At 38.7% G+C, this 22,209-nt stretch overlaps 1 protein-coding gene across 5 annotated transcripts in view; it reads left to right on the top strand.

The window, feature by feature from the left end:
* gli3 (GLI family zinc finger 3) overlaps positions 1-22,209 on the top strand; it is a 183,027-nt gene that overhangs the window by 140,645 nt on the left and 20,173 nt on the right. For all 5 annotated transcript variants that reach the window (XM_046833532.1, XM_046833536.1, XM_046833534.1 and 2 more), the window contains 5 exons: positions 3,877-4,032; positions 6,783-6,984; positions 10,229-10,445; positions 15,803-15,916; positions 16,196-16,336. In XM_046833532.1, coding sequence (XP_046689488.1) covers positions 3,877-4,032; positions 6,783-6,984; positions 10,229-10,445; positions 15,803-15,916; positions 16,196-16,336 — 830 coding nt within the window. The remainder of the gene's footprint in view (positions 1-3,876; positions 4,033-6,782; positions 6,985-10,228; positions 10,446-15,802; positions 15,917-16,195; positions 16,337-22,209) is intronic.

Below are 22,209 nucleotides of genomic sequence, written 5' to 3'. Positions count from 1 at the left end.
GGTCATAAGCCTGACCTTTTGCACGCCAGACATACCGCTGGTCCATATGTCCAAAAAGTTCCAGTTTGGTTTCATCAGTTCATAGAACTGTCTCCCAGAACTCTGTAGTTTTATCCAAATTCCTCCTGGCATATTCAAGTCGACTCCTGATGTTCCTTGAGGTCAAGAGTGGAGTGCGTCTTGGGGTCCGGCCATGAAGTCCTTGATTATTCAGTGCACGTCTTATAGTTGCCACTGAAGCACCAGCCTTCATCATGTCATCCTGTAGCTGTCTTGCAGTCACACAGGGGTTTTTCTTAGCTGTCCTGACTAAGTTGCTAAGGGCCTTGATGAAATTGTGAGCTTTCTTCCACAGCCAGGCAGGTTTGCAGCTGTTCCATAAGTTTTAAACTTTCTTATAATGCTCCCAATGGTGTCTTTTGGAATGTTAAATCTTTTGGAAATCTTCTTATACCCAAGGCCCTTCAGATGTGATGAAATAATCTCCTCTCTCAGCTTTTGTAGAAGCTCCTTTGTCTTTCCAATGATTGCAACTCACCTTGAACACCTTCATTTATATATGCATCACAGCTGAAGCAAATGAAGAATCGTTATAAAGTTCCCAAAGGCTTAATGATGTTTCAGCTCCACTTCAGGCCATAAAAACTGTCAGAAAGCTTTAAAAACAACAATATTATATAGGGGTTGAATAATTGTGACATGGCGATCTTAACAAAATATACTATTACACACAAATACTATATCATACATTTTCTGTGTTGATTTTATGTATCACTAAACTCATTAAGAAGCCATCCAAAGCAGAATCCTGCACTTTGAAAAGATTTTTATTTATAAATCCTTAAAACTCTTTAGGGGTTGAATAATTGCAAGTGTAGCTTGCGGTTTCAAAAGAGTTGGTGACGCCTGCTCTATACTATATCTGCCAAATTCTGGTGCTGCTCTGTCTTTCTGCACGGCTGAGGACCTGGGTCTACAGTACCTTTTTGCCTTGCTGAGGACATTACTCCTCCCGCCTGCTTCACAGTGTACTGTATAGCACTTTCACCTGTTCTGTGTAACACACTCATGAAGAACGTTGTTCCCTCGCCTCACAAAGAATGTTGCTCCCACCTTCCCTTTGTGAAGAAAATTGCCACCACTTTTTTCCCAGGAAGAATGTTGCTTTTTTGCCAAAATTTGCTCCCCTCTGGCTTCACACAAAATATTTCCCCATCTCCTTAAGGCTTCACAGAAAAGGGGCCTTCCCTCCTCTGGCCTTGGCATTGCAGAAATTGTTGCTCCCCATCTGCGTCCCGCTTCTTACATGACACACTCCTACTGTAATTGATCTTCTTGTGGCGTTTTTAAGGGTTCTCATTTTTAAAATGTGTTGCTAATAGCTTGTGCACGAAATTGTGAAATCGGCTAATTTGAGAGCACTGTTTTCGAGAATTCATTCAATAATCAATTGAATTCAGTTGTATTTAAGTGAATAATAGAGTAGCACATAAGTCTATGTTTGTTTGTATTAACCATAATACCCAATACATTATAAAGAGAAACCTTGATAACTTATATTAGTAATGTTCTTAGTAATTTAATGATGATAATAACAATAATATCAGAAAGGCATCAGAAAGGCATCATAGCCCTGAGTGTAAGTAGCTGTTTTTCTGTCTTCTCACTGTTACCAGTATTGACTCCAGATTTTTTGCAACCCTGTTTGAGTTGGTGGTTACTAATGAACATTAAATATTTTTTGTTTTTAATTTATTTGTAAGAAAGTTAAAATTTCTGACCAAATTCAATTAGTTTTAATTAGTGTGCTACATATTAAAGATGAAAGACAACTTTAGATATCCTGAGCCAACCTTGGGAGGAATATATTTAGATTATGATTATATTTTTCATTTTCTGAATTCTGATTTTGCATGCATATTTTCTTTCTGCTTCCATCTGCACCTCACTGTAGGGAAGACTTCAGGCTTTGGTGGCATGCAGAATAACCGGATTGCTTTGTTTTCTTCCAAAAGCTAGTATGCCACCCACAGCTCTTCACATCTATAAACTTGCCATCCTATCCAGAGCACTACAAAACATTTTGCTTAGGGCAAAAAAAAAAAATAAATAAACTTTCAGAAAAGCAAGGCTGAGACAATTAGCATAGCAACCCTTCAACTCTCCCCATCTACTTAAAGACATTATACCCATATCCAATTAATTTACAATTTTCCTCTTTTATTTATGCAGCCAATCCAAGATGCTTATTCCAGGCATATAGACTGGGCCACTATCTAAATTTGAATATTTTATATATATATATATATATATATATATATATATATATATATATATATATATATATATATATATATATATATATATTCCTTATTTCTTCCTCTTTAATTTAGAGCTTGGATCAAGCAGGGATTAGCCAGAAAACAGTGTAGCTAAAATGATTTTTGCACTTCAGGAGCCAAACAAAAGAAAGTGTGTGTGTGTGTATGTGTGTGTATGTGTGTGTGTTTTTGGCAGGGTATGAGACAAAGATAGAGTGAAGGAGATAGAGAGTCAAATGCCAAGCGAACCTCTGTTGTTTTATGCATGCAGATCTGAAAAGATTTAGTCCATTTGTTTTTAAATGGAGTTTTAACTTTGCCAGTGAGAGAGAAGGAAAGAGCATGCTGAGAGGATGCAATGTGGAGTGCTGCACCTCCTGATAACACCCTGCTGCCTCTATTCTGTGCATTATGAGAACTCTTATGGTCTGATACGTTATCCAGCTGTTCATTACTTAAATATATACAGAACCTTGAGTTGCCTTGCCTTGTGTTGAGTACTCATATATGTGACTATATTACAAATTGCTCTCTTCTTCAGTTCTTTCAAGAGTTTAGAAGACTAAAGAAGATCAAATACCTTTTCATATACCTTTCATGTAGCATACTGTACTTTTTTAAACTTTTTTTTCTATGACATAAACATACATTTCTGTATTCTTAAACAATACACTTTGAGAAATTGTAGATAATAGTTATATTTATTAAGCATATTTACATCTTGAATTAGTACAGTATCATTTATAATGAGCCTGCATGAATATTTTCAACAAAGATTTTGTCAGTGTCATTCTCTGACATACTAGACATACTGAGACATAGTACAGTTTGATTTGTTATAATCAGTGATGGTAAGGCAGCAGAATATTATATAATTAAGAAATCATTCCTAAATATATAATTTATTTAAAAAAAATATATTAAATAACAAATTATACTTTATACATTTTATCTATTTATTGTTATGGTTTATGGTTTATAGTTAATCTTTGAAACAATTTAGTTCCAATATATAACTTGCATTATACGAGATATAAACAGGTTCTCTTATTTAGGCCTTTCTTTTTCTCAGACAGCATAAAAAAGACGTGCTATTGAATTTTGATGCATTAAATCTTCAGAATTTTGCTACAGGAAATCTCACCTAATAAGGCAAAGAAAATAAATAAATTAGCTTAACAAAGTGCAAACACCTCTATGCAAAAAACATTCCTGTTCTAAAAACCTTTACTGTACTGTACTGTACTGACAGCTAACATTACAAAGTGTTGATATTGGAAACCTTTGATATCTACACATTTTTGTGAAGATTGTCACCTAGGTTTCTGTGTAAGTTACTGAAAAAAATGTTTCTTAGCATGGGAACATTAATAACTATGTAGTCAATACTGTCATAACTGTTGTTATACAAATTTAATGCTCTCACTGTTTTATAGCTTTTGACCAATTTTTAACCAACATTGCTATGTTATTGATAATTTTAATGTAACATTAAAGGTATGACTTTGACTGAGTGTTTTTTTATGTCCTCTATATAATTATTTTTTTGCCTCAGCCCCACACCCTGGTTTGACCACTGCAGAATACTACCATCAGATGGCACTGCTTGCAGGTCACTGTAGCCCCTATGCTGACATCATTCCCTCTACCATGTCCACCACTGGAGCAGGGACCAGTGCTTTGCCGATGGAATACCTCCAGGCTCTGGAAGGTGAGTTTTAATGTACTTACATTTTTATGTACACCTAGACATATCAGGGTGTTTCACCTTTAAGATCAGGAACATTCTTTTTTACCTTTTCATCAGAACTAAATTTGAAACACAAACTTTATCTTGTTACAGTGATTCTAACTATGACTAATTTATCAATGTGTTTTACTTCAGATATTGTATCCAAAGTCAAAGCAAAGCCTAAAATCTTCACTTTCTCTTAAGGCTTTAGATGAAAATGAAACATCAGTAAAATAATAGGGTGACTTCATTTAAATAAGCCAGTGTGTTAATGGTTTGCGTAGGGAAGTGTACTGTTAGTGTGTCCTTGTGTGTGTTTGGTAATTAGTTATTTTAAAGTGTATATAGGAAATTAAAGGCACAAAGGTTTTTAAAAGAGGTTGTACTGACTGGCTGTTTGTCTTTGATGGGAACATTTAGTCAGCCTCTTGTTAGCGCTCCCTCTCCATCTACTCTCCCTTTCCTTTTCAACCTAATTAAAACCAACCAAACTTGCACTGGTATCAGAAAATTAATTGCTATTAAATGGGAATTGGAATGTCCCACTATTCATCATGGGAGAAATCCTTTCTACTATGGCAAGGTTTAAGATTAATAGACTGGAACAAAACAATTAGGGCCATTGTTTTTCTGATGGAGCTGTAAAGGCCTTCTTCACTTCACAGACTTGCTGTGATTGAGCCTGGGTAATAACTCATCCTGTTTTAACAATGCATGTTCCTCCCAAGCCAAATTAGCACTTAAAGCACTCTTTTATGATGTAGAGATATGGTGGGAAAGCAAATAAAAAGAAGGGTGATATTAAATGTCTAAAGCTTGAAAAGAGATCAGTAGTAGCCTACTTAGATTTTTGTTGTGTTGCCGTTAATGTTATAACTATTGGTTTTAGGCTAATAAAAAGACCAGGCCAGGTTTTTCTGTGTCCTAACATTAATTAAATGTTTTGGCCTACTAATCAGAAAATCATAATTTAAAAGATGACATGTGACATCTGTACCTAACATCTATATTTTAAATAAATAAAAGTTTATAAAAATTACATTAAAAAGCAAGTGCACTTTGTTACATTATATTTTAGTTCTGTATGCTATACAGTATTTTTTTAGTGTATTATGCAGTGAATTTAGTTTTGTTTACTTTTAGTATTTTGAATAGCTGCCGAATTATAAAATCAAAGCCTTCTGTGTGTCCCACACAACAATATCTAAATCCATTGAAAGAAGACCCGTGAATGTGAATTTGTAGCAAGCATCTGGACACACACACACACACACACACACACACACACACACACACACACACACACACACACACATATCTAGTGATTTACATGTGAATGGCAGCCACTGTAAATGCATGAAGTGTCAAATAAGAAAGAGAGAGACAGGGAGAGATGAAGGGAAGAGTGTGAGTAATCTTATTTGCTTGCTTGCTTCTGATAAAATTAAAACAACTGAAGGGGGAAAAATGAGTCATAAAGTCATTGTGTCACTCCATGCAACAAAAGAGCTACATCCCCTCAGCGTCACTCTTTTCTCCTCCCCTTCTGTCCCTCCTTTCTTGTTTGTGACATTTCCCAGTGAAAAGACAACAAAAGTCATTTCTTAATCTGTAGATACTTGTCATTTTGTGCAAGTGGGCCTGTCTTCATTGAAGCTGCTTTTCTAGTGAAGGCTTTTCAAAAACAGACCACTACAGTTCCATTCACGAATAAAGGACTATTCAAGGAAATTAAATGTGATTAAATATTGTGGTGACACATAGATGAAGGGAAATTCACTGTAATGTGGCAAAAAAAAATCTATGGCAAAAAACTATGGGTAAACCAAAAACAAAAGTGCAAGGCTCTTATCAAGCAGGAAAAAAACATGAGAAAATACAGTGAGACTGATTTAGGGTAACTAATTTAACAGTTCTGTAATCTGAGGATTGTAACCTCTGGTGGAAAAAGATATCGTAGGCTAAAAATCAGATCCTGCGGATTTACAGTTAAAGTATTAACACAAAAAGATTGGAAAAAAAAACAGTAAAAAGGCAAAAGGAAATTTTTAACATAGAGAACATTATATGGAAAAAATGTTTGTCATTAATGAGGGGTAAATACTTTGTGGAGGAGAGTTTTATAGTGAAGGGAAACATGATTTGTCCATCCAACAACTTAAAACCAAACGTGGGGAATAGGGTTCTGTGTTTTGTAACCTTGAGGTGAGATTGATATTGCTCTGTTGGTAAATTTGTTTAGATGACGTTGATGCTTAGATGCTTAGACTTTCAAATCTGTTTTGGCCTTCTTATGCTTTAAATTATAGCTTAGACATAAAATGGGATTTCAAAATATGGTTTGCTAAAATATGACAGCATTAGTCAGCAGGAAAGTTATAAAACAAGATTGATATTTAAATGTGTTTTTTGATATGTTTGTATTTATGGTTTTAATTTCCTGTTATACAGTTTGCTTGTTGACGGAATATGGTGAGGCAGTCATAATATTATTATAATTGTATCATAAATGTATAATTATAATATATTCATGTAACACAATATTTACATAATATTCTGCACTACAGATTTCTATGCACTAGTACTGAAATATTTAAATTTATTGGGCTCCTTTAAAAGATAAGCTAGATTTTAGTAACAGTTCTTGCTGGTACTGGTCTCCAACATGGACACTATTTAATGCAAAATACAAAATTTTACAGAACAATTTCCCTTCTTCCTTTCATTAGGTACTCGCTTTCCCAGTCCGAGATTTCTTGCCCGTCAGAGCAGGAAGCGCCCCCTTCCTGGCTCACCACACTTAGACTCAAGTTTAGATTTTCATACAATGATCCGGAAATCACCAAATTCCCTGATGAGCATCCTGAATAGCTCACGTCCCAGCTCTTCCACCAGTGGATCATACGGTCATCTGTCTGCTGGCACTATCAGGTACTGACTACTTTACCTGAATATACATGCAGTAATGGTCTATGTAATGAACCATGTATTTTGACAAGGTGGATGATAATTTCTTTTTTTTTTGTTGGTATGCCAGGATGTCGTGTATGCAGTATTCAGCGGTTAGTATTTACCAAAATGGTCCAAAAAGACATTCAGATGAACATTCAGAAGGGTCATGGATGCCCAAGGCTTATTTATGTGTGTGGGGAGTAAAGGCTATTCCATCTGGTCTGCGCTCATAGAGGAGCCACAGAGTGCCCATACTGTCCCTTGTACACTGATATAAGTGTCTACAGTTGGAGCAATTAATAAAGGTGGCCTGCTTCTAAGTCTGATCAGTGAAGGCCCCATATTGCAGTGCCCATGCCTCGACACATCAGATACATTTTGGTGGCACATGTTTGATCTACACAATATTAGGCAATATTGGTTTTAATGTAATGGCTGACCAGTGTGTATCCCGGAACCCCTTTTTTCTTTCTATAACAGAACTAAAATCTTTACCTACTATTATTCCATCTGTTTATGAAAGCAAAATGTGTTGAACTCCATTACGATTATTACATAACACTTCATCTATGAATGTGCTTGTTGCAATCTACTAAAGAAAACTGATTCCACTGATACAGTATTATATAATTTAGCATTAGAAATTACATATATCAGTGTGCTAAACCTATTTAAGAAAATGAAAAGGATTAAATGCAATCACAATCTTTGAACAAAAAAAGTAAATACTTTTTTATATTCTTCGTTGTTTCTAGTTAATCTATTCCTATGTCCACAAAATGCACATGTAAGCAACATTTTGCTAAAAATTTTGCTGCAAAAAATTGAATAACTCAAATATGATACTGATATATAGCTAGAAACTGATATATATCATGATAAAGTGCTGAATGTATTTCACTAATGAGAAAGGCATACCATACTGGCAGGGGGAAGATGTGAGGAGTCAAGAACAAGAACGATAGAGAGATAGATGACTAGTAAGAGAGGACTATTCAGCAGAGCAGTGCAACTCAGGCTAGGCAGTAGAGTGATAAATGAACATACAGTGGCAAAATAAACGAGGGAACAAGCTGAGTGCTATTAGGCGGAAATGTGTGAACAGACTCCTCTCCTCCACCCTCACATCTGTCCCTCTGATATGCATCACCTGATTAATGTTCTCTCCATCAGAGTGGGAGAGCTCTACCCCAATGCCACCACTGTACAATTGCTCATACTGGAAATGCAGGAGAGAAAAGAGGTGATGGATGAAAGGGTCATAAAAGAAGGGGACATTGGGTGGAAAAGGCTGGGTTGGGGACACTAACACTGGCTCTAATGGGAAAGAAAGAGAGAGAAGGCAACTAGACAAGACAAAATGTAGTAAAATAGTAAATAGAATACATAGTGTATTTTTACGGCATTGTTGCAGCTTACACAATAAAGTATGTTTATATTTAATCTAAAACAGCTTGCAGCTTTTTGTTGTTGTTTTTTTTGCATTTGTTAATATACCTAAAAAAAAAGAAAAAAAAGCTCAGTAGTGCACATTTTGCAGGTTAGTTAATAGGTTAGAAAATGTTATTGTCCATTAAATGAGAATATCACTTAATACAAATTTAAAATAAAAGTTAGGATAATGGGGGATAACAGGGATTTTTTTGTTTGCTTGTATGCAAATACCTATTTTATGTCAGAATAATTCCATGTCCTATGAACTTTTAGCAAAAGAGATGTATAATGTTGTAGAATGTATAATGTTATTGTTGAAATTCTTTTTTAGTAATTTTATAATGACATTTTCTGTTTTCATGACAAAATCTACAAAATCTGAGAGGAGTAGTGCTAAATGGTAAATTTGGTTTAGTAGCTGTACTGTATATGATGTACTTACTTTGTATCGTGTGTATTTACTGTTGGAACATTTAACAGTTTAAATTCAGCAGCAGGACAAATTACTGAGCTCATGAAGCATCCTTAGGGATACATTGGTAGGCTAATAATGAACATTTAACTTTGGACACAGGATTTTGTACCATTTCTGTGTACATTGTGGATTCTTTTGACTGCCTTTGGGGGGTAGGGGTTTCCTGGTGTTGTGTCAGTCAGCCAACTGGGCCACTTCCCTACACGATTAGAAAAGAAAGAATCTACCAGCCCATAAGAAAACAAAAAGCCCAAAGCAGAAAAAGAAATAATGGCTGCTCACCCCCATCAGGAGCAATTGATCACTGATCTAAGAAATCATGCTGATCACTCATGTCTGGAGTATGCGTAGACACAAGCTGATGAGCGATGAGACACTGAGCAGCACACAGCACTGTCCAGCTACATTGATTTCCTCTCTGGAAATAATAAGAAGAGGCACATGAGGAAACCGCAGAGCCCAGAATGAATGGGGCTATAGGGACCTGCCCTTGCATCCAGACATATTAAAAATTAGTTTCTTAGTTTGAATATTATTTGATATATGAATATATATTTGAATATATTACTGTCAAAATATTATATAAAATGGTTTTATTTTGTTTTGTTCCAGCATCTGTAGGGTCACGTCTGCTTACATTTTGTCCTTAATTATTTTTAATTTTTCACGTTCACTCCTTCCTTTGAAGCAACTATATTATGTAGTCATTTGTGTGTATCCTTAGATCACAAGCCAAAATAATCAATCTATTTAATGCCTCCCTGATTTTCTCCTGTTTTCCATTCTTATTTGTAAGCATGATAAGTTATTCATGTAAGTATATAATTGTATCATAAACTAGTTTTATTAGGAGTTTTGATAATACAAGTATCTAAACAAAAATAATTTAATTCTACTTTTAGCACATTTTAAAGTGAATTAACGTTTTTTTCTTCTCACACTTTTCGTCTCCTTTATTTTTCATATAGTCATGTCTCCTTTTTATTTCTATTTGAAGCTCATCAATATACATAAAAAAGACATGAATCTTATTTCATGTAACTCAGAGCATTGTTTGAACACACTTTATTTACATTTTTACTTAATGTTAAAACATAAAATCAAATGGTATCAAGTGTCCTTAGCTTGATTGTTGATATTTCTGAATGATTTAATACTACATACTGAATCTTTCAGTACATTTATAAAACATAAAAAAAAATGTACATGTTAAGCTTTAGATTTTTAAAACTACATAATAGAAAAAATATATTATTGTATTGAGCTATGTTTTAAATACCTTACTCTTTTATTCTAATTTCTTCCATATTCTAGTCCTGCATTAAGTTTTGCCTACCCTCCCACCCCAGTGGCACTGCAAATGCATCAGCAGCTAATTGGTCGATCTCCAGGCATTGTGGGGTCTACTTTTGGCCACAGTCCCCCTCTCATCCATACCGGCCCTTCCTGCACTACTCAGAGACCCATAGCAAGCATTACCCCCTCAGCAACTGGGCTTACAGAGTGCTCTGCCAGCTCCACTGACTTACAAGTGAGTGCTCTGTTGTGTTTATAATTCCCATATGAATTGTCTCATGAATCTTTCTTACTTACAGAAAACCCTTCATGTTCAATAAATAAAAGAAGGCTGGAACTGATATTTTGCTATTCTTTATAAAATGTGTTTGATTTATCACTTAGCATAAGTGTTGGAGCTGTTTATTAATTTATGTGCATCATGGAAACATGTCGTAAACACATCAGCATCCTATGACTGGAGCATGTGATTGCAGGTAGCCCTTTTCAGACAATCCCCAAGGGATTTACTGAGAGCTTTGCATTTTAATGAAATGCAATTGTGAAATAACACTCATTTGTAAGTAACACGCAGAGAATTTTCCTCAGATTCCTTTTTAGTCAGAGCTCTATCCACTGTGCACCTTTCTTTCTATTGGATTGGCACATTAACCTCAAAAAGAAGGGAAAATGGGTGGAGATCTAACCATTGGTTGCTGTAGACAGAGGAAGTGGTAGACCTATGATGTCTGTTGATTTTATTTGTCTTCTAATGGCCTATTGAGCAGTGGGACAACTGCTGTAATAGACCTAGATTTAGTGTTCTTGGTGTGTGGGTGTGGGTGTTTGTGTGCATGTGTGTGAATCTGAATATATATAACAGTAATGGTAACATCAGAACGGTGCACATGTGTACCAAATAAAATGGGTTTCCTCAGGAACATAGTAAGTAGTGGACCGCAAGTATGTTTAGTCTCTGCCTCGCACTTTAAGCGCAGTGTGTTTCATTGTGGCTACTCAGTCTGAAACGGAAATACGATTTGTAATGTTGTAATTTAATGTTCAAAAACTCAGATTTTGTTCTGCATATGCGTGAAATCACTACCACTTCCTGTCATTGCCAACGTTTTTATGGCAGTCTAGCGATATGGATTCTTTTGTATTTTATGTACAGCTATGTAAAGAGAAATTCCTGACAATTACGCATATCGAAGGAGTAAATGAATTAATTAAGGATGGAAGGAGTTAATTCATTAATGGATAAATAAATTAAATAAATAAATAAATCTAAATCTAAAACTATCTTGTGTATTTATTAAATGCAGACATTTGTTAAAGTATATTCTAAAATAACTAGAACAGTGTCAGGGATTCCCCTGCCACGCCCCCTTCGGCTGCCGTCATGCTGCCGGTATCTCGGCCACTCCCAGCCGTAATCTCGAACACCTGTAACTCATCAGCCACACACCTTTATAAGCTCAGGTTCTAGAGTCTCTCACTGTCGGTTATTACAAGTTATGCTAGTAAGACTCGAGACTCTATCTCTCTCTCCCTCTTTTGTGGACCGCGCCTTATTCCCGGCACACCACGGATATCTCTACGGCGTTTTAGATTCTGGTTTGGACATTGTGGACTTCTCCCCTTCTGAGCGTACCACGGGTATACCGACCGTTGCGCGTTCATCTCATTTCAACTGCACGGCTCGCGGTTCTAGTTTCAATAAAACTCGCTTTACCTGCTACGGCTTCCGCATCTGCTTTGTCCACGCATGACAGAATAACCAACCCAAAAAGAAAAGAGGAAATATGATCGGGTTACCGCCGTGGTCTCGGCGTGATCCTGACTACTATGGGAGGATTCGCTCTGCCGCGATGAATTGGCAGCCGAGCTCCGCTTTGGATTTCACCCGGAAGCGCGCCGCCACTTCTCGCGATTCAAATTTACCGGCTCCTGAGTTTACAAACGCGGCTGCGCCACGCCCCTCTGAGCGCATCATGGAATTCCTGGCTCACTTCTTGCGAAAGGGCCGAGTGGGGCGTGTTCTCACAGAGCGTCGGCAGGTATATGAAGGTGTATTCGTCCCTGTTCCCCACAGAACGAGCCAAGATTGCGCTCTACATATCTCTCCTGTCTGGGGAATCTCTCTCTCTAGCCAGTGAGTTGTGGAGCACGACTGATGGCGAATTCGGCTCGTGCACCCGTTTCATCCAGCTTCTCACGAGGAGGTTCGGGATGGTCACAGCGGATCTCCATTATCTCTCCTCCACTTCTGAGAGCTCTGCTCCAAGGTTTCCAGGAGAGCTCCGCTCCAGGGTTCCCAGGAGAGCTCCGCTCCACTCTAGGGTTCCCAGGAGAGCTCCGCTCCGCTTCAGGGTTTCCAGAAAAGCTCCACTACGCTCCAGGGATTCCATGAGAGCTCCGCTACGCTCCAGGGTTTCCACTAGAGCTCTGCTACGCTCCAGGATTTCCACGAGCGCTCCGCTCTGCTCCTGTGCTCCGCCGAGGGTGCCGCTCCGCTCCAAGGTTCCGCCGAGCATGCTGCTCCGCTCCTAAACTCCTCAGAGCACTGAGCCCTGCTCCAGTGTCCCGCCGAGGATGCCGTGACATCGCCGCCAAGTGCCTCAAGGGACGACGTCTCACCCCTGAATCCACCTGAAGATGACGTGACGCCACCAGGTGCCATGGAAGATGGCGTGACAGTTTTGTGAAGTCTAGCCTCCGAGATCCTCTGCCACCGACGCATTGCCACAAGGTCCCTCTCAATGTGACGTTTTATCACCAAGTTCCTCTAACGGCGACGTCTCGTCCGCAAGTCACGCTGGAGGTGACATTTCGCCTCCTAAGACATGTGAAGATGACGAGGCGATCCTAAGGTCCGCGGAGGGTGAAGACACTGTCCCAGGCCTTCATGGAGGCACCTTCACTACGCTGGGTCTCTCCGAGGGTACGACAGTGCTCGAAGACCCTGTGAGGAGCTCCATCGCTGTCCAAGGTCCCTCAGACAACCACAGATCATCTCCAGAGCCATCCGACAGTGATGTCACGGTCTCAGACTCCTCTGCGGACAACCACACAGCCCCAAGCTTCTCTGCAGACCACGTCCCCCATCCAGGCTCTCCTGAGGGTGACGTCTCGCTCCTGAGCTTCCCTGACAACGACGTCTCGCTCCCAAGCTCCTCCGATGGCGACGTTTCACCTCCAAGTCCCTCTCAAGGCAACGTCATGCAACCAAGCTCCACTCAAGGTGACGTTTTACCTCCCGGCTCCCCAGAATACGATGTCTCGCTCCCGAGCTATCCTGAAGGCGACGTCTCGCCTCCGAGCTTCTCCGATGGCGACGTCTCGCCTCCGAGCTTCTCCGATGGTGACGTCTCGCCTCCGAGCTTCTCCGATGGCGACGTCTCGCCTCCGAGCTCCTCCGAAGGCTACGTCCCCCAACCGAACTCCACTCAAAGCGACGGCTTGCCTCCAAATTTACCCTGAAGGTGACGTCTCGCCTGCAAGTCACGCTGAAAGTGACGACGTGCTTCAAGGTCTCTCCAAAGGCGTCGGCGCGCTCCCCGGTCCCTACCGCCACGACTTAACAAGTCAAGAACCAATTAAAAGTGCCATGGCGTCTCAGGATCCCTTCGAAGATGGAGTGGCATTCCCAAGGTCCTCTGGAGGCGACATCCCCTCGGGAAGCCCCAGTGCGGTCCAAGGTCCCTTGAAGGGTGGCAGGTCACTTCCGAGCTCATCAAAGAATAATGTCACGGTTTCAGGTTCCCTTATGGGGGACACCACAGACCCGAGCTCTTCTGAGATCCACTAACAGCGCCATAGCACCTTGGACGCCTACAGAGGGCGCCCTCATGCCCCAGAGTTGGATCCAAACCTCCGCAAGGAGCATTACTCCGCCCCTGAACCCGGCAGAGGGCGTTTCTCAGCCTCAAACCTCAATGGAGGGCGTTGCTCCAGCCCAAACCTCTGTTGAGGGCATCGCTCGTACCCTGAACTCTGCTGAGGACGTCACTTGGTCTCTGAGCTCCACCAAGAGCATCGTTTGGCTCCCGCTCTCCATAGAGGGCGTCCCTCAGCCTCCAATCTCCACTGAGAGCGTTGCTCAGCCTCGGGACTCCGTTGAAGGTGTGGCTCATCCCCAGGACTTCGTTAAAGAAACGGCTTGGCCTCTGGACTCTGCCACTCAACCTCTGTTATCCGTCATGGGCGCCGCCCCGCCTCCGGTCTCCGCTGAGGGCGTCGTCCTTCCTCCGGTCTTCGCCGGGGCCATCACGCGGTCTCCGGTTTTCACCAAGGGCTTCGCTCCATTCCTGGCCTCCACGGTGACCGGTGCTCCATTCTCTCCACCTGGGTTGTCTCTCTGCCTCGAGTCCTTCTCAGCCTCCCCCGGTTCTGCTGCGATTCTCACCGGGTCCTCTTCGACCCTGGACGGAAGTCGAGACCCTTCTCCGATTGCCCTGGCCCACTCGAGACTCTATCTCTCTCTCTCCCTCTTTTGTGGACTGCGCCTCATTCCCGGCGCACCACGGATATCTCTACAGCGTTTCAGATCCTGGTTCGGACATTGTGGACCTCGCCCCTTCTGGGCGTACTACGGATATACCAACCGTTGCGCGTTCATCTCATTTCATCTGCCCGGCTTGCGGTTCTAGTTTCAATTAAACTCGCTTTACCTGCTACAGCTTCCACCTCCGCTTTCTCCGCGCATGACAAACAGTTAAGTAGAATATATCTTTTTAAATATTAAATGTAAAATACACACACATATATACATCTGTATAAAAAAAAATTGGGTCTAACAAATGTAAACAGTTTAATTTAATTCTCCATATAAAAAAAATCTAAATATATATTCCATTTATTTGACTTATTCTAATTTATTATTTTTCTTTTTATAAACCAAGCAGGAATTTTATTTAATTATTATTTTAATGTAAACTGTTGATGTTCACAAATATTAATAATAATAAATGTTTATAAAAATGATAAGTTTAATCTTTGTAATTTCTTCCCCTTCACTGTATAAAATTTTAACCGAGATGTATAAAAAACGATATTCATACTGAACCGTGAATTTGGTGTACCTTTACATCACTAATATCTATATATCTATACGTATATACATATCAGAAATCAGAATCAGAAAGAGCTTTTTTGCCAAGCATGTTTGCACTTTGCACAAGGAATTTGTTTTGGTGAAGTTTCCAGTTGCACATTTTCTCAAGTAAAAAGGAAATAAAAAAGCAAAAGAAATAAGAAAATAATTTTTATAAAGAAAATAATGTATTATTACACAAAAAAATACAGATTTAGATTAGTAAAAGTAATATTGCACATAGGTTTTATTTTATTGCACAATGGGATGAGCGTTTAAGTGTTAATGAGTTAGATTGCCTGTTGAAATAATCTTTTCCTGTGTCTGGCTATTTTGGTGCTTGGTGCTTCTTAGCATCGGCCAGATGTTTAAAAAGCATATTGCAATATGTATATACATACATTTAGCCTATATTTGTTTGGGCAAGTTGGGGTTTTTTTTTCTGTGTGAGCATTTTTTTTATTATAAGTACATTTGTATGTTTTAAATACAATGCTGTGTGTATGTCTGTGTGTCAGAATAAACCCACTAGTGAGTCAGCAGTGACTAGTACAGGAGATCTTATGCATCACAAACGCTCCAAACTCAAGCCTGTTGATGAGCCTTCCAGCCCTGGAGCAGTTAGTGTGCAGGTACATTCAAACACATTGTAATAAACCCCACCCATAACATAAGTGATTTTATTTATTCTGTATTTAATAATTAAAAAGAAATACAGGCATTTAACATAATTTGACACAAATTATGTTTAGGTGAACAACACTGATATATGACTAAAATGTGCCTGTTTTTATTAACACATGCCCTGCTCCAAATCTTATAATACTTTGTGAATATGTTCTTGTTACCAAATTTAATAACATGGATAAATGTGTCTTCTCTTGTTCGTATTATTATTGTTCGTACTACAGGATTATCCAGATGGAATGACACTGGTGAAAGAGGAGGAAGATAAGGAAGATGGGAAACAGGAGCCAGAGGTAGTATATGAGACCAACTGCCACTGGGAGAACTGCTGCAGAGAATTTGACACCCAGGAACAGCTTGTACATGTGAGCTTGTACATCCAAAAACACACACACACACGCACACTCACGCACGCACGCACGCACGCACGCACGCACACACACACACACACACACACACACACACACACACACACACACACACACACACACACACACTTGCATGTAAGTCTTACCTTACCTCTACCTCATTCTTTATTTCTTTCATATGATCCACTTTTACATATTAATATAAATGTGGGCAAGGTAACAAGATAATCACGAGGATCAAAGTAGAACACAGACTTGCAAACACACTTTGCTAGAGACACACCATTTGTCACAGCCACTTCCAGTCTAGAGTGACGACTGTGAAGACACTCACCTTTTGAGACATGAAAGCTCATCACCACTGAGAAAACCTGCTATTTCTTTTGCCCTTTTTAAGCTCTCAGTTCTCATTCTAACACACTCTCAGTTACCTTTTAACCATTCCATACACACACGCACACATCGGATAGAAAGATCTTCAGTTCTCCACAGCTGTCTATCCATACTCTGACATGGCAATCCGAAGCAGCCATGCTAACCCCTATCTATAATTGATTTCCTGAGCCGGGAATGGCCTGCCTCCCACATTTGAAGGCCTGTGCTCAAAGCTTGAGGACCTTGACAACTTCTTGCCACTGTTTCTGAATGCAATTGGGGTGTTAGGTGTGTGTGTGTGTGTGTGTGTGTGTGTGTGTGTGTGTGAGAGAGAGAGAGAGAGCGTGTATGTTTGTGTGGATGGGCCAACAGCTGCATATGTGTGGACACAGTAACAGACATATAAAGGAAAAGCCACTGTGAGATTGCTCTGTGGAGCAATTTTCAAGCCAACCATTTCTATGTTAATGGCACAAACGCATGCCAGATCTGCATCTTCACAAACTTTGGGAATGGTGTTCTGTACATTTTTTATAATAAATGTCATTTGTTGATAAATAACAGTGCATGGATGATGAGCTGATTGACAGTTGACTGTCAATTCCCATGAATGTGCACACACTTTTCAACATGCCCCGAAAGCTCTTGACAGTTCTATAGCAAAGCCTTGTCTTATTCTGCTGTAAATGTTCTAACAGCCCATCAGCAATTTTTTTCTCAATTTGATGTCTTATCTATCTTACTGTACTGATACTATAACTACCAAATCAGTTATGACTCAAAGTTTGAAAATCCTTGACAATGCAATATAATGCAACAATAAAATATATATTAGCATAAATTAGTATTATAGTATATTTGCATAAATGAAACAAGTTGGCATTTTAAACAATAATAATAATAATAATAATAATAATAATAATAATAATACCATTAATAATAATGATAATAATAGCATTAATAATATTAATAATAATAATAATAATAATAATAATAATAATAATAATAATGCTGTACTATCATTTTAATATTTTATTTGCACTTCTTATAATAGCTTTCAGAACATTAAATATATTAAGACGTGTGTTTGTGTGTGTGTGTGTGTGTGTGTGTGTGTGTGTATGTGTGTGTGTGTGTGCGTGTGTGTGTGTGTGAGATAAGTATTTTCTTGATCCATGCAAAATCCTGGATGATTTATTATTTAATCAGATTAGGTGGAAACTTTCCAGTTTTCTCATTAATTACCAATCAGACCTAATAATTAGGCATAGGAAGCACATAGCACACATAATAGCTCAGTCTTGATGACATTAATCTACAAAGCAATATGTCTTATTATAGTTCTATGCGAATTCTGTTCATGCATCTTTACTTATCTTGCATTATTTAGTCTTCTTCCTTGCAATATATTGCAGTTGATAGCTAATACATGCTAGTAAATGTACAAACCTGCAGTCTGTCTGATAAAATTTAATTGGTGTTAAAAGACCTAAGAATCCTATTTTGTGTTTTTCAAGATGGGTTCTGGACAACAATCATGGGGTATTCTTTTAGAAAGGTTTACCACCCTTCACTCAGTATATCTTCATTTACAGATCTTATGAATTAACCTTCTTTTCTTCTCATCTTAATTTTCTGTAATTGAAAAAATTACATAGTGAAAATATAAAACTGACATGTAATTTGAGATAAAAAAAATAGTAACCTTAGATAAAATCTATACAGCAGCATGGTAGCAAGTGCTTTGGAAAAACATAGTATCACAGTGCTTTTGGTGTATGTTTGTGTTTATTGGTTCATTGGAAACATAATGTTTTCATCAACATATGCTTGTGTTCTTTTTTTGGCACCACTTTAAACCAAACAGAATCCAATTTTGCTTCATTTAATTATTTTTCTTTTCCCTCCACCTCTTCTTTTTTATGCTTAATTTTTGTTTTTAAACCTGTTGCTGTTCATGGGTGAGATGCAGGAGGTACTTAAACAAAGTAAGGCAAATGATTACTTCTCTGTTTTTAATCTGTGCACAGGTCTCTGGAAAAAAGTATATTGTAGAAAAACTAGAATAAAACTAGATTTAGTTTTCCATTTCTAAATGAAGAAAAAGCAAACTGAAGTCTAGTTTATACTCTACTTATTTATTAACACTTAATTGTTTCACTATACAGAAAGGGAATTTTTGGTACCCATGGTTTTCAGATGTACTTTTATACATATGAAGTTCTCTCCCAAATTAACATCATTCTACACATGATGCAGTGCATATTATTTTTTAAATAGTTTTTAATTGTAATGTTGTTCAATATTAAATTTTCTGAAATTTCTCAATTTAAAAGTTACAATGATTGTTCCATTGTACAATCATTGTGACAGATTTAAGGCTGTGATACACTGTACAACTTTTAACAGATTGTAGCTCTTTGAATTAAGCTATTAAGCTACAGGTACTTGCAGAACCACACATTTTTTATTTTTTTTTTTATACTGCCATCCTTCCAATCAAGAAAATAGCATGGCACAAAACCACAGAAACTTAATACAAAATTTAAACCATTTACATTTATGGCATTTGGGAAATGCCTAGATCCAGAGTGACATTCAATTATTTAATTTATACACTCGTAGGTTGCCTTGCTTTCACTTTTCTCTTGACCTTAACCGTTGGACCAGCAGTCGAAGCATGCTGTTACTCGCCTTTGAACTGACGTTCTTCCAATAAGAACTTCAATGTCTTAATGGGCGACCACCGCTACCTAGACAACCCATCATTCCATATAGATTTTAACACTGCAAGAAAAAATAGAAAGTGAAATGCTAAGAAATGTTTGTAAGAAAATGCAATACAATAATAATGACAAAACTTAATAGAAGTATGAAGTTTAAAATAATAATTCAATTCAATTCAATTAATTTTTATTTGTATAGCGCTTTTAACAATGAACATTGTCTCAAAGCAGCTTTACACAGATAATGTGGTGATTAAACGTAAATATGTTCTTTGTAAGTAAGTTTGTCCCTGATGAGCAACTGTGGCAAGGAAAAACTCCCCGAGATGGCATAAGGAAGAAACCTTGAGAGGAACCAGACTCAAGAGGGAACCCATCCTCATCTGGGTTGCACCAAATGTCCATTTGAAGCAGATATACAAAGTTGCGGGGTACAGTGATGACGATCAGAAGCAAACTGCACTCCTGAGTCAGTGCAGCAGACCGCCCAATCCAACTACAGTCCAATTCATCCTCAAAAGCACCTGTTCTACTCCGGAATTACATGGAACCACCCAAGGTGTTGATGAGATACCGTCCCAAGCTGCACAGAAGTGTGAAGATCCACGGAGGGAGAGGGGCAGGAACAGTGGTCACTGGAACCTCAGGAGCATGTTTAACTCGACCGAGAGAGAGAGAGAGAGAAGGATATGGATTATTAAGTGTCCCTATTGGTGTATGAAAGTTAATGTCACTGTGCAGTTTGGACTCCGGCAAGACTCGCTATGGCAGCATAACTAAAAGGGAGAACCAGAAGGTAACACAGACATGAGGGATCTCTGGGATAAGAGACGACCCACCACACCACCGTCAACAAACCCGAGTGAACGTGTGAATGTGAGGAGACGACAGCATACAAATATACCAGTTCACCAAACACTCTATATCCATGTTCCTCCAGATCTGAGCCTTTACCTAAGAAAATCTACTGATAAAAGGCTTGACTAAATAAATAAGTTTTCAACCTCGACTTGAACACTGAGACTGTGTCCGAGTCCCGAACACTGGTTGGAAGGCTGTTCCATAACTGTGGGGCTTTATAAGAGAAAGATCTGCCCCCTGCTGTAGTCTTCATTATTTGAGGAACCAACAGATAGCCAGCACCTTTTGATCTAAGTAGGCGTGGAGGATCATACTGGTACAGAAGTTCACTCAGATACTGCGGTGCGAGACCGTTAAGTGCTTTATACGTCAGTAGTAATATTTTGTAATCAATGCGAGATTTGATTGGGAGCCAGTGTAGACTGATTAAAACAGGGGTGATGTGGTCATATTTCCTAGATCTAGTGAGGACCCTTGCTGCTGCATTCTGGACTAACTGAAGCTTATTTATGCACTTACTCGCACACCCAGACAGTAAAGCGTTACAGTAGTCTAATCTAGAAGTAACAAAAGCATGAACTAGTTTTTCTGCATCCTGTAACGACATCATATTTCTAATTTTAGCAATATTTCTAAGGTGAAAGAAGGCGATCCTGGTGATATTATTCACGTGAGACTCAAAGGAAAGACTCGGGTCAATAATCACACCAAGGTCTTTGACAGCCGTACATGCTGAAACAGAAACACCATCCAGAGATGCTACATAATCGGAAAGTTTACTTCTAGCTGCATGTGGTCCTAGTAAAAGTACTTCCGTCTTATCTGAGTTGAGCAGAAGAAAGTTATTAAGCATCCACTGTCTAATGTCCTTTACACACTTCTCAACATTGTTTAGCTGATCTCGCTCATCTGGCTTTGCTGAAATATACAGCTGTGTGTCATCAGCATAGCAATGGAAGCGAATCCCATGTTTATGAATGATTTCACCAAGAGGCAGCATATATAAAGAGAAAAGCAGTGGGCCTAAGACAGATCCTTGAGGAACACCAAACTTTACCTCATAGAGTGTGGAGAACTCACCATTTACATCCACAAACTGATAGCGATCAGTCAAATAAGACCTGAGCCAAGAGAGAGCTGTTCCCTTTATTCCAACAACGTTCTCAAGTCTAGCAAGCAGTATAGTGTGATCAATGGTGTCAAAAGCTGCACTAAGGTCGAGCAAAACAAGTAAGGAGACAAAACCCTGATCAGAGGCCAATAACAGGTCATTTACCACCTTAACTAGCGCCGTCTCTGTGCTATGATGAGGCCGAAATCCTGACTGATACATTTCAAAAATGTTATTCATAAGCAGGTGTGAGCATAACTGCTGTGCTACAACCTTTTCTAAAATTTTGGATATAAAGGGGAGATTTGATATCGGTCTGTAGTTGGACAACTGACATGGGTCAAGGTCAGGTTTCTTAATAAGGGGGTGGATAACTGCCAGTTTGAAGGATTTAGGTACATAACCAGTGCTAATGGAAGAGTTATTTATTTTTAAAACAGGTTTAATTACCTCTGGAGCTATCTGTTTAAAGAAACTTGTAGGCAAGGGATCGAGAATGCAGGTTGATGATTTTGATGAGGAGATTAATGAAATTAAGTCATTAATTAATAAGTCAGAATTTTTACACACCACTGCATATGTTGTGCACCTTTTTTATTTATACCTGCCAAATTTTGGCTTGTGTACATTTCTGTTAGTCACTGTCTATTTTGCTGTAAATTCTACTGTGATTCGTACAATAGTGCCCTCTACAGGATACAGTCACTTTGAGTAATTCTAAACCTATGTGATTCTGCTTCATTGTAATTCAGCTTCAAGACTTGACAGTAAAATATTAAGAGTATTTAATGGTTTTA

The sequence above is a fragment of the Silurus meridionalis genome, chromosome 21 (genome assembly GCF_014805685.1).
Source record: "Silurus meridionalis isolate SWU-2019-XX chromosome 21, ASM1480568v1, whole genome shotgun sequence".
NCBI lineage: Eukaryota > Metazoa > Chordata > Actinopteri > Siluriformes > Siluridae > Silurus > Silurus meridionalis.
The sequence above is the reverse complement of the archived record's forward strand: the minus strand, read 5'-3'. Positions and strand labels throughout refer to the sequence as shown.